The sequence below is a fragment of the Notolepis coatsorum genome (genome assembly GCF_963971535.1).
Source record: "Notolepis coatsorum genome assembly, chromosome: 8".
NCBI lineage: Eukaryota > Metazoa > Chordata > Actinopteri > Aulopiformes > Paralepididae > Notolepis > Notolepis coatsorum.
In genome coordinates this window covers 61,332,967-61,345,072 of record NC_140172.1, presented here as the reverse complement: position 1 = coordinate 61,345,072, position 12,106 = coordinate 61,332,967, and the positions used below count along the sequence as shown (strand labels likewise).

Genomic DNA, 12,106 nt, shown 5'->3' with positions numbered 1-12,106 from the left:
CTGTATGAAGTGAAGATGTATTCGTATTACTGTATGAAGAGATATTCATATTAATATATGAAGTGAATAGATATTCATATCACTGTATGACATGAAGATGTATTCATATTACTGTATGAAGTGATGGTACAGTATATTCATATTACCGTATGAAGTGATGGTATATTTATATTACTGTATGAAGTGATGGTATATTCATATTACTGTATGAAGTGAAGAGATATTCATATTACTGTATGAAGTGAAGAGAGGGATGGAGAGAAGGAGGAGAGGGATGGAGGGAGGGATGGATGGATGGAGAGAGGGAGGGAGAGAGGGAAGCAGAGAGGGATGGAGAGAGGGAGGGAGAGAGGGATGGAGGGATGGAGAGAGGGAAGGAGAGAGGGATGGAGGGAGGGAGGGATGGATGGAGAGAGGGATGGAGAGAGGGAAGGAGAGAGGGATGGAGAGAGGGAGGGAGGGACATTCAGAGAGAGACACACATGCCTCTGCACTGATAGAGTGACTCATTGGTTGTGTTGTACAGTATATGTGTGTGTGTAGGTGTAACAGGGGTTATAGGTGACGAAACACTTGTTATTTTTCCATATACCCACCTACCTATAAAATGCTAACAATAACTACAGTTATGACACATTCTCTTGCGGTAAAATCTCCATATCTTCTGCAGGACTGCTCTGTGTACGAGACGGAGAACAAGATTTTGCACGTGGTGAGTTGCCCACGTTCCTCTGCTTTATTTCTAGAATAATCTCTTTACCAGCCACCCATTTATTACATACAGAAGTAGGCCAGGGAACTGAACACCAGAGAGAGAAGAGCAGACCTCTATCAAACTGCAGACACTATTTCCTAGAATGGCCCTTTTCCACTGCATGGTATCTACTCGACTCTACCCGACTCTACTCTACTCACTTTAGGTACCTGGTACTTCGTTCCTTTTCCACTGCAGGTAGTACTCAGTTTGTCTCTGTGTGGGGAGGCGGGGCCGCTGGCATATAGCCATGAGAGCTCCAGCATAGCTATGTCCGTGAGGGCTTGGAGCAAGCCAGAGTAAAACACAGTTTTCAATCAATCAATCAATAACAACATTAACCAGACTCTATTCTGCTAACGTTAACGCTACCTCTCGTGTCTATTCTGCTAACGTTAACATTACCTCTCATTGTGTCTATTCTACAAGCTTTAACGTTAGCACATTAGCACCTAAGCTAACAACAAGCTTTAACGTTAGCACATTAGCACCTAAGCTAACAACAAGCTTTAACGTTACCTCTCGCGTCTATCTGCTAACGTTAGCATTAGGTAATAACCGGTTTAAAATGGATGGTGATTACCTCACGTTGTGTCTATTCTACTACCATTAACGTTACTAGTACAAACAATCAATAGCGAGTTATATTGATCACGCTATGTTTGCTAGCCATGCTAAAACGCAAGCACATTAGCACCTTAAGCTAACAACAAGCTTAACAAATCAGCGATCTTTTTGTGAGAGTAAACTCTCCGCTCGGTGGTAAATTGTGTTGATGTTGGTTTTGTTTCATCAATAAATGAGGCAGAATACACAGTGAATCTATCCTTTTTTGTTTATTGCACTTGTTCCTGCTGCAAACAAATAATGATCCTAAGCGAGGCATTAAAGATGGCGGCTTTCTAAGGGCGGCTAGGTGGTGTAGTGGGCAAGGCACTCGCCACCAGTGTGGAGACGCTAGGATTCGCGTGTTCGAATCCAGCTCTCCACATTGTTTTCAGTTTAGCTGGTCGTCCGCAGTAATACACATTGGCCGTATTACGGGGAGGGAAAACTGAAGGGTGGGGATCGAAAGTTGTGAACAAGCGACTCCTACAAGTCGGTTGGTGCGCCTGCGCAGTAGAATCAGGAAGTGTCGGGGGCAGCGTGAGCCTCCCACGCGTTACTCCTCGACACTGAGAGATCGAGCTGCGCAGGTGAAAAGATGCGACTGCTGTTACCTCAAGTACCGGAGGGGACTTGTGCTATGTATGACTTAGTCCACATTGCAGCCGGCTTGTGGGAGGCAAGAAACAGCGTTCGTGACAGGGGAGGGTTGAATTGGATGATACGAAATTGGGATGGGAGAAAATATAGAAAAATGGGAGAAAAAGTGGATAAAAAAAAATAAAATTGCGGCTTTCTGTTTTTGTGCAGACGCTCCAACGTGTGACGCGTCTCTCTTCTGACCAATCAGTGGTCTGCAGTGTTTCACGTCACTTTTCTGTTTCTGGTACCACTTCTACCCGCTTGGAACCTCGACAGAGCAGGGACTAAAAAAGTACCCAAAAAGTACCTGGTACCAGGTACTTTGGTAATGGAAAACCGAAAATGCAGAGTAGAGTAGAGTAGAGTCGAGTAGGTACTATGCAATGAATATAATAATAATAATAATAATAATAATAATAATAATAATAATAATAATAATAATAATAATAATAATAATAATAATAATAATAATAATAATAATAATAATAATAATAATAATAATTTTATAATAATAATAATAATAATAATAATAATAATAATAATAATAATAATAATAATAATAATACATTTTATTTATATTGCACTTTACATTAGACAATCTCAAGTGCTCCGGGTTTAATGCTACAGGATCTACAGTTTTTTTTTACGCCATATTTAAAAGCATCCACAGTGCAAACGAGCAGAAGGCCAGATCTCCCATGGTACGGAGCGTAGTCCTGGGAGGTTTGAGAGGGTTGGCCGTTCCAGAGCGGAAGTTACGTGGGGCAGTTTGTGGAGTGAGGAGTTCCTTGAGGTAGAGAGGAGCATTGCCATGCATGCACTGGTAAGTAAGGAAGGAGACCTTGTACTCAAACCTGAATGAGGATTTCCTCAGCTATTTTCAACTGTAGTAGGACCAACTCAAGGAAAGTGAAGAAATGGTTGAGGAAATAGTGTCTGCAGTTCGCTAGAGGTCTGCTCTCCTCTATGGAGGAATTTCCTGTTGGGTGCCGACGCGGCCGAGCCCTTGAGACACGGAACACAATCCTCCTCACAGCAGAACCGTAGGATTAAGGTTGAATATAGCGATGTGCTCCTTTTTATTTTTTTCACTTTTTCTCCTCTTTTTCTATTTCTCCCATCCCAATTTCGCTGTGCCAATTCTCCCCTCCCCTGTCTTGATCGTTGCTCGCATATGCCCCCCACTGGCCGGTTGTAGGGAGGATAGAAGTCTTGCATCACGTGTCCCCTCCGATACACGAGGAGGCAGCCTGTCACATCTTTTCACCTGCCAGCGCGGACTCTCATTGGCGAGGTGTAACGTGTGGGAGGCTCACACTACCCCCGCCATTTCCTGTCTCTGCTGTGCAGGCGTCCCCCAACCGACCTGTAGGAGTCGCTGTCCACAACGTCCAGATTACCACCGACTTTCACCCGCTAACTCTGCCAATTGAGTTAGTATGACGGCCGGCCGGAGGCAACACCGACAGCCGTATTCGAACCCGGTGTCTCTTGCGTTGGTGACGAGCCCAATGTCCGCTGCGCCACCCAGCCGCTAGCGATGTGCTCCTTTAAGTCAAGTTCTCATACCTCACACCCACATATCTTCTCTTGTTTTAAGAAGCTGTACTTGAGAAAGTACTCTTGAAAAAAGTCTTGAAACATGAAACAAGGACATTTTATTCTTGAAATGAGCTTATTAAGTTGCAATAAAGAAGGAAATCCCTTGCCACGTGTAATTGTGTGTGTTGTGTATTTTCCCCCAGTGTAAGACTCTGTCTGGGGTGTGTGACCACATCATCTCACTGTCCTCAGACCCCATGGTGTCCCAGGCAGCCCATCTGGAGGTGGTGCAGCTAGCCAACATCAAGTCCACTGAAGGACTGGTAAGACCAGAGATACTGGAAATGAGAAGATATACATATGCTGATATATTCTGAGAGTATAGAGATATACTGGAAATTAGAAGATATATGTAACCCATTTGTGGCCCATGTCTCTCTTTTTTATTTTTTTACAGCTCATCAAAGTACAGAATGTAAGCCTTCAAATGATGTGTCATACATTGAAATCTGAAAATATTTGAAGAAGAACCCATTATGTTTATTTGAATCTTGTTAGAGCAGAGAAAAGCTGAGAAAAGATCTAAAGATCTAAGATCTGCATTTTTAACACCTTGGCAGTCAGGTATACTACTAGGTGTGAACAATAGCTCTTATGTCCACCCCTAACCACTCCCCCACTGGATTAGCTGTCATCTCTCAATAGCCCTTTTCACACAGACAGTTGGGTAGTTTTAGCATTTTCTCACATTGCATATTATTTTAATATATTAACCATCTAAAGCTGAGTGGAAAATTCCTATAGTTTCTCAATAGTCCAGTGTGCTCCGGAGATCGGGCCATCAGACAGACACATGCTGGTTGCGCGTAACGGAGGATAGAGAGAGTCGCTTGTCCTTGGGTTTATAATAACAAGCATTGGAACTTGCATGTTATTTTAATTATACATACGGTAAAACGTGTAGCCTATTATTATTATTATTATTATTATTATTATTATTATTATTATTATTATTATTATTATTATTATTATTATTATTATTATTATTATATCATGTGCGCGGGTTGGTGGTACGTGGTGGTGCGCCCTATCCCGCTATGGGATGTCCCTTACACACATAATTATATTGCGTTGAATTATAGCCCGGTGCATAGTTGCATGTCAACACAAGTTGCCATGTGCTTTTTATGGGCTTCGACAGAAACTCTAGAACAAAGGCTGGTGGCTGGCGATTAGCCAACGAAACCACTCATGTGATTCTAATGTATATATGACTCTGCTCCCAAACTGAGACTTCTGCCCCAAGAAAGACTGCCTATTTTAAACATATATATATAAACATTTCATAAATGTTCTCGCAATCTGATTTTCCGACTTGAGAAGTGCTGGGCCAGGTAAAATATATGCTGATATATCCTGAGAGTATAGAGAGATACTGATAATGTCTCTATTCCCCTGTCAAAACCCATGGGAGACAAGCGTTTAGAGCAGGGGTAGGCAACCCTAGGCACGCGTGCCTGCATAGGCACGCGGGGGCATTTCCATAGGCACAGGGGGCAGCATTAAAAAGAAAAAAAAATTATAATTTTTATTTTTTTATTTATTTTTTTGCTTTGAAATATTATAGTGAAATATTTTGCACTGTTGTTGCATTTATCTTGTTGAAATCCTCCCACAGGTTCTTTTTACTACCACATATTTAATTGAGACCCTTTATTTGTTTATTATTTCAATTTAGCTGGAAATACATTGCTACATCATTCAGTAACATTTGCAGAGCCTTATAACAAAAACATTATTACGGTCACCATTGTGACCAGTGGGATTAATCAACAAATTTTATTATTTATTTTTCTATTTCATTGAACATTGCACATGTTAAAACACTATGGGTGCTGGCCAGAAATCCGGAAAATGACTGTGGATTGCCAGCGCTATTTGTCTATGGAGAAATTCCCCTTCTTTGCAGGGCTATAACTTTTTAAATTCTATTGCTACATTGCCATTATTAGGGCCCATTCAAAGTCCTATATGTATTGTTCATTGTGTAGCAACGTTAAACCTTTTCATTCACATATTCATAGTAAAGTATGGTCTAATGTATAAGTATGTTTTCATCTCTTTCTGCAGCTTTCTCCAGAACGTGATATATAGCCCCAAATGCATTATATTGATGATGAAATACAGTTTGATGGCAATCGGGGCGATATAAAAAATTTCAATTGGACGTACTTCTAGAATGATCTACGTATGATCTGATGATGACCGGATGGGCGGGGGATCGTTTATAATTCCGTGGGCAGCGTTATATCATTCATCTAGTGTGGGTGATATGTTCATCATAACAGTGTATATGGAATACGATCAAAAATAACGCTGAATCTTACCGTATCCTCCTCGCGCCGTTGGGCGATGAGCGTGGAACAGTCATTTACCTATTATGGTATGTAGAAATATCGGGTCCATTTCCAGCTTGTATAATAGTATATATGTCCAAATCATGTTGTTTATCGAGTTATTGGCAATCGATCGCTATGTATTGTGTCGAGATCGAGTCCCGGGAGCCAAACAGAGTGCCCGGAAGTAATATGGCCGACCAGCACAACCTCCATAGCACTTCCTGTTTGGCGATTGCGCCGATCGGCCACCAGATGGCGCTCCTGAACCGCCAGAGAGCTCAGTGGGTCCTCCTGGTGGATCTCAGGCCAGCGGAGGGGAAATATGAATCCGATCGCAGATTTTTGAAATATTGATATAAGGACGCTGTACAGCGTCCTCCGGCAACTTGAGCATGGCCGGGAATGACGCTGTACAGCGTTTCCCGACAGTCAAAGTGTTAAAAGCCATTTTTTTTTCTCAAAATGTGAGTATTACCAAGTCAACTTGTGTTCTTAAAACAATGACAATAAACATAGTTTTATTAGGTTGAAATAATGTGGTTGTGTACTTATTTTTCTGTTAACTTATTATGGATTGAAAACCTTAATGCACAGTAACTGAACTGAATAATAACTTATTATTATTTATTTTTTTACAGTGTAGTCTTGCGATCAATCAAAACGTATTTACACGATATACCTCACATTCACCCTCCATTCACATCCTGGTGTTCTCCTGGTGTTCTCCATTAGGCCTGTAGGTGGAGCTATGACAGCACACGTACAGTACACACACTGATGGTGTGTGATGTGTCCAAAAATGAATGGGCAAATGTGAGTGAAATGGTCGCACTGTATGCAGCTGTTTGTCTGCATTGCATTACCCCCCCCCAACTCAGATTTAGGGTTGATACAACCATCATAATAATATTGTTAACACTTTGATTGCCTAAGGTTAAATGCATGATATACCATCTGTTGCCAGCTCTATTTAACATGGAGAAGTTCCCCTTCTTTGCAGGGCTATAACTTTTTTAATTCTATTGCTAAATTGCCATTATTAGGGCCCATTCAATGTCCTATATGTATTGTTCAGGGTGTATGAACGTTAAACTTTTTCATTCACATATTCATACTAAAATATGATCTAAAGTATAAGTATGTTTTCATCTCTTTCTGCAGCTTTCTCCAGAACGTACGTCATCTGATGTTGACCGGATGGGCGAGGGGGCGTTTATAATTCCGTGGGCAGCGTTATACCATTCATCTAATGTGGGTCAAATGTTCATCATAGCAGTTAGTGTCGAACGCGGTAATATTACACGCTAAAACTCACCCCAGTCTCCGCGGGCCGTTGGGCGATCAGCGTGGGGTAGACAGTTTTCCATTATGGGATGTTGAAATACCCGGTCCATTTCCAGGTTGTATAATAATATATACGTCCAAATCATGTTGTTTTTTCGAGTTATTTGCAGCGATCGATATTCACTGTGTGAAGACTGAGTCTCTCTAACATTAGCGAGTGCCCGGACCACATATGGAGTGAGTCCTGCCGGGTTAAAGGTAACATCCGTTTTTTCGATCTGCCGATCGGCCACCAGATGGCGGTCTTGAACCGCTAGAGGATTGAGAGGAGATCACACTTGTGTCTCAGGGCCCCAGAAAGGAAATATGATTCCGATCACAGATTTTTGAAATATTGATATCAAAGACGAGTTACGGCGTCTTCGGCAACTTGAGCATGGCGGGGAAGGATGCCTAAACGCGTCATTTGGCAACTAAAGTGTTAATAATAACAATAATGATGTAATAATGTACAAATTATCATTAAAAGACCTGATTATGAGAAAAAAAAATTACGATGCATGTAATATTGTTGAGGCACACTAGTTACAACTATATTTCAAACAGGCACTCCGTGTCAAAAAGGTTGCTGACCCCTGATTTAGAGGGAGAGAGAGACTCACATTTGTGTCCATCTATGGGAAAAAGACATTTCCAGTGAGTGAAGGTTTGTTCAAATCATGAGGGAACAAAACACTATTTTGAGGCCACAAAACATAATTTTGAGGCCTAAAATGTATTAATTTGAGGCCTCAAAATTGGCCAAAAAAATTTGAGGCCTCAAATTTATCAAAATTGATTAATTTGAGGGAACAAAATACTTGAGGTAACTATTTTGGGAGCACAAAATATTTGTCTATTTTGAAGCCACAAATTTTATTTTGAGGCCCCAAATTGATAAATTTGAGGTAACAAAATACTATTTTGAGGTAACAAAATACTATTTTGAGGCCACGACATATTTTTTTCATTTTGCGTGGCAGCAATAAGCCTTTGTAGCAAGCAGATTAGCTGGGCTAGCTAGCTAACATTAGCTGAACTGACATTAGTTTGATAGCTAACTAGCGAATAGCATCAGCTAGCTAACATTAGCTAACGTTCTTTGGCACTATTATTACACCAACACCATGGAACTAATGACCAATTTGACAACGTTCTCTGTCAGAATAGTCAGTCATTTTTATATAGTGCTAGCTAACGTTTCAACATACTTGTCTTGTTGCCCATCAGCACTGGCAAATTCACTATTACTAAACTAGTTACAGTAGGTAGCTAGCTACATCTGCTTCCACGTGTTAAATGTCGGACTGGGACTTGACACAGCGTTACCAACGTCTTTGACATTTTATTTAATTTTTTATAGTTAACCAATGAGGTCAACGGGCTACTACCGGCAATCCATGTCTGTAATACTAATAATAATAATAATAATAATAATAATAATAATAATAATAATAATAATAATAATAATAATAATAATAATAATAATAATAATAATAATAATAATAATAATAATAATAATAATAATAATAATAAAACAAGAATAAAAACAATAACAATTTAATAAAACTTTTATTTTTTTATTATTTAAAATAAATTCATTCAGCCCCCCTAAAAAGGGTCTAGAACCGCTACTGCTGGGGGGCATGCACCTGGACCCCCCTAGAAGGGCTGAGCCTCCCTAAACTTCTATCTCTGGCAATGCTCCTGCACGTACACGCGGTATTTTTACCATTACTGACTCATGGGAACTAAAATAGTGGAGAGAATTGGCAGGGCTGCCTTTAGATGGAGGGGAAGCCAGGTGGGCGTGTGAGACGGGCATTTTGACAACTGCCATAAAAATAAAAATCCATGTTTCTCTTTTTCTGTTTGGAAAATGTTGAGGTTAGAGGCATGCAAACAGACAGCTGAGACTACAGTAAATAGATGCCACAAGATTCATGCCAACCTGACGGTTACATTCTGCAGTTTCTTTATTTAACCCAATCGACTGAATTGTGTTCACGCTTTAGGAAAATGTGCACAATCTCTATTAAAATGCACACATGCTTTGATCCATGTTGTGGGAGAAATTTGTGCACACATTTTGTATCTCATACATGTGTTATTCATATATTGCATGCACTTTGTTCAATCTAACAAAAATGTAGATTGAAAATAAAATGGGCTAAAGACATTTAATTGATCACCACTAAGAGTAACTGGCTGTATATAAAAGTGTTCCTCTTAGCAGAAAGCTTTGACAACTGCTACAATTCTGTCTATGAAAGAATCCCATTGTAGCTCTTTTATGTCAGCATTTTGGGTTTCAGTGTATGTTTATAGACTGACAAATACACACGTTACGTATTAGTGGTTGTGGTTTTGTGATCTGAGCTTAAATGCTAATTACCTCAGGGTGTTCATAAAATCAAACTGGCTCAGTGTAGCCGTCCACCGTTTTAATTATCGTGAGCCATGAGCCAGTGGGCAAATGAGTTGGCTTGTAAAATGTCAAGAAAATTGCATTTGAAGTGGCAAGAGATATGAGGTCTGGAAGTGTAGTTCCTTGTGAATGCATGGGGGTTAGCATGGATAGCACTGTATTTAATAAAACAAATACAAATAAAAGGTTTTCTTAATTAGATTAGATTAGATTAAATTGTATTGTCATCATACAGCACAAGTACAGTACAACAAAAATAACTTTGGCATCCAATCAGTGCAAATGTAACAGTAAAGTGCCTGTATACATTGTATATTGTTAATGCACTTTACTGTTACATTTGCACTGATTGGATGCCAAACTTCTTTTTGTTGTACTGTACTTGTGCTGTATGATGACAATACAATTTAATATAATCTTTCAGTACAGTACAGGTGATTAAACTGCATGTAAAATATATAAATGAGTACTACTGAGTAGTAGTGCTAATCAGATGTATGTTATAGTATTATTATGTACATTGATGAAGGTATAAAGACACTATGGTAGTAAGTCATACTGGCCAATGGCATAACTAGTAGGGCGGGCCATACTTTTTTTTTTTTGGAAAATCAATCGAGTGGGGTGTCTAAAATATGTGTTTTTTTGTGGGGAATTCAAATATGGGATTAATTTTCTAATCGGATAACTCCTACCTACATTGTTTTGGATTTCAAAATGGCCGATTTGACAATTTTTCACCCCTTGGCCATACATGTATGCCAACATGAATCTGAAGGAAATCCTAACATGCAAGGTGTCTAAATGATGTGTTTCTTAATGGGGAATTCAAATATGAGTTCATTTTTGGGATAGGATAACTCTAACCTACATCATTTTGGATTTCAAAATGGCCGATTTTACCATTTTTCACCCCTTGGCCATACATGGATGCCAACATGAATCTGAAGGAAATCCTAACATGCAAGGTGTCTAAATGTTGTGTTTCTTAATGGGGAATTCAAATATGAGGTCATTTTTGGGATAGGATAAATATAACCTGCATAATTTTGGATTTCAAAATGGCTGATTTTACCATTTGAACCCATTGGTATTGTATTACAAAATTGCAAAGATAAAAAATATATGGGAAATCATTTATAATGACAAAGCCATCAAATGTATTAACAAGTGGACTGTATATAACTGGATACAACTCCAAAGATCAATAATAATAATACTAACAATAATAAATTGTATTTGTAATGCTCACAAACACCTAAGTGCCAATCCTCTATCTTCTTAAATTTGATCAGGTTGCACAAGTCCTGCTTGGATTCATTCTTGGACATCAGCCTCCTGCTGGTCTCCTGAGCCCTGATCCCTCCATCCCTTTTTTATTGTGAAAAGTACTTAGCAGAGGCCTCAGTCACCATTTTAACAACCCTCTCGATGCTTTGTGTGTGGCAAGGCCAGTCGAGAACCTCCATGGGGGTGTTGATTAAGTTCTTCACCTCGGAAGTGCTTAGGGAGCAGGTGAGAGGTGGCTCTGACATATCTTCTGACCAGCTGATTAAGCCACCAATGCTGGAAGCGTCACTATTGATGTGAGGTGTTCTTCTGATCCTGACACAGGAGTCTCCCAGCTGAGTGTCTGGATCCCCCTCTCCCCTGATGGCCAGGATTCTCTCCACCCCCTCAATTCTCTCTTTTTGATCCTCAGAGCACAGCAGTGTTTGGAGGATGGCTTCACTGTGGGCATACCAAGCAGATCTTCTCACAGTTGGCATCACAACATCCAGCACCTCCTTCCTCTGAGACTTGAGGCAGTCCAGCTGAAACAGGATGTGCCTAGGCCCTTCGATCCAGGAGTGCTTGACCTTCATGTTGAACCAACATGGATAATACACTCCAATGATGAATTCCACAATGCATTGTAGATTATTCAGGTTCTTTCTTTTAAGTTGATGCTTTGACACCCAGAGCCTGAGGAGTCTGTTTGCTGTGGTGAGCCAGCGGCTGTGGTTTACCGGTCCAATCTCCAGCAGAGCCAGCCTTGCAGAAAGCACTCCATCCCTGATTGCACAGACCAGCTTATAGCCATAGTGTTGATCAGTTGAGAGATCTTGAATGATCTTCTCAGGCAGCTTGATCAGCGGAGGGCCAAGAAAGATCCTGGTGAAGTTAGGATTGATCTCCAAGTCTGTAACAGAATCAAGGAGCTGTCCTATTGGCCCAGACAATTTGTTGTCTGACAGAGTAGCCCCATCAACTTCAACAATGAGACGGCGCAGTGGAAGTTCACCAGTGTGCAGGTTGCACACCAACCAGACCAGCTTTCTCCCCAGGTGCAGCTCCAGCATTACACCTGCCTTCACTCCAGTGTTGACATTGGTCGAGTCTCCTCCAATGGCCCACAAGGTCTTTTCAGAA

The 12,106-nt window shown here is 40.4% G+C and overlaps 1 protein-coding gene across 1 annotated transcript in view; it reads left to right on the top strand.

Moving 5' to 3' along the window:
• The window catches only part of LOC311233869 (connector enhancer of kinase suppressor of ras 2-like), a gene marked incomplete at both ends in the record, with an annotated part of 244,093 nt that overhangs the window by 123,354 nt on the left and 108,633 nt on the right, over positions 1-12,106 (top strand). The window contains 2 exon segments of the mRNA XM_084320929.1: positions 671-712; positions 3,748-3,867. Coding sequence (XP_084177055.1) covers positions 671-712; positions 3,748-3,867 — 162 coding nt within the window.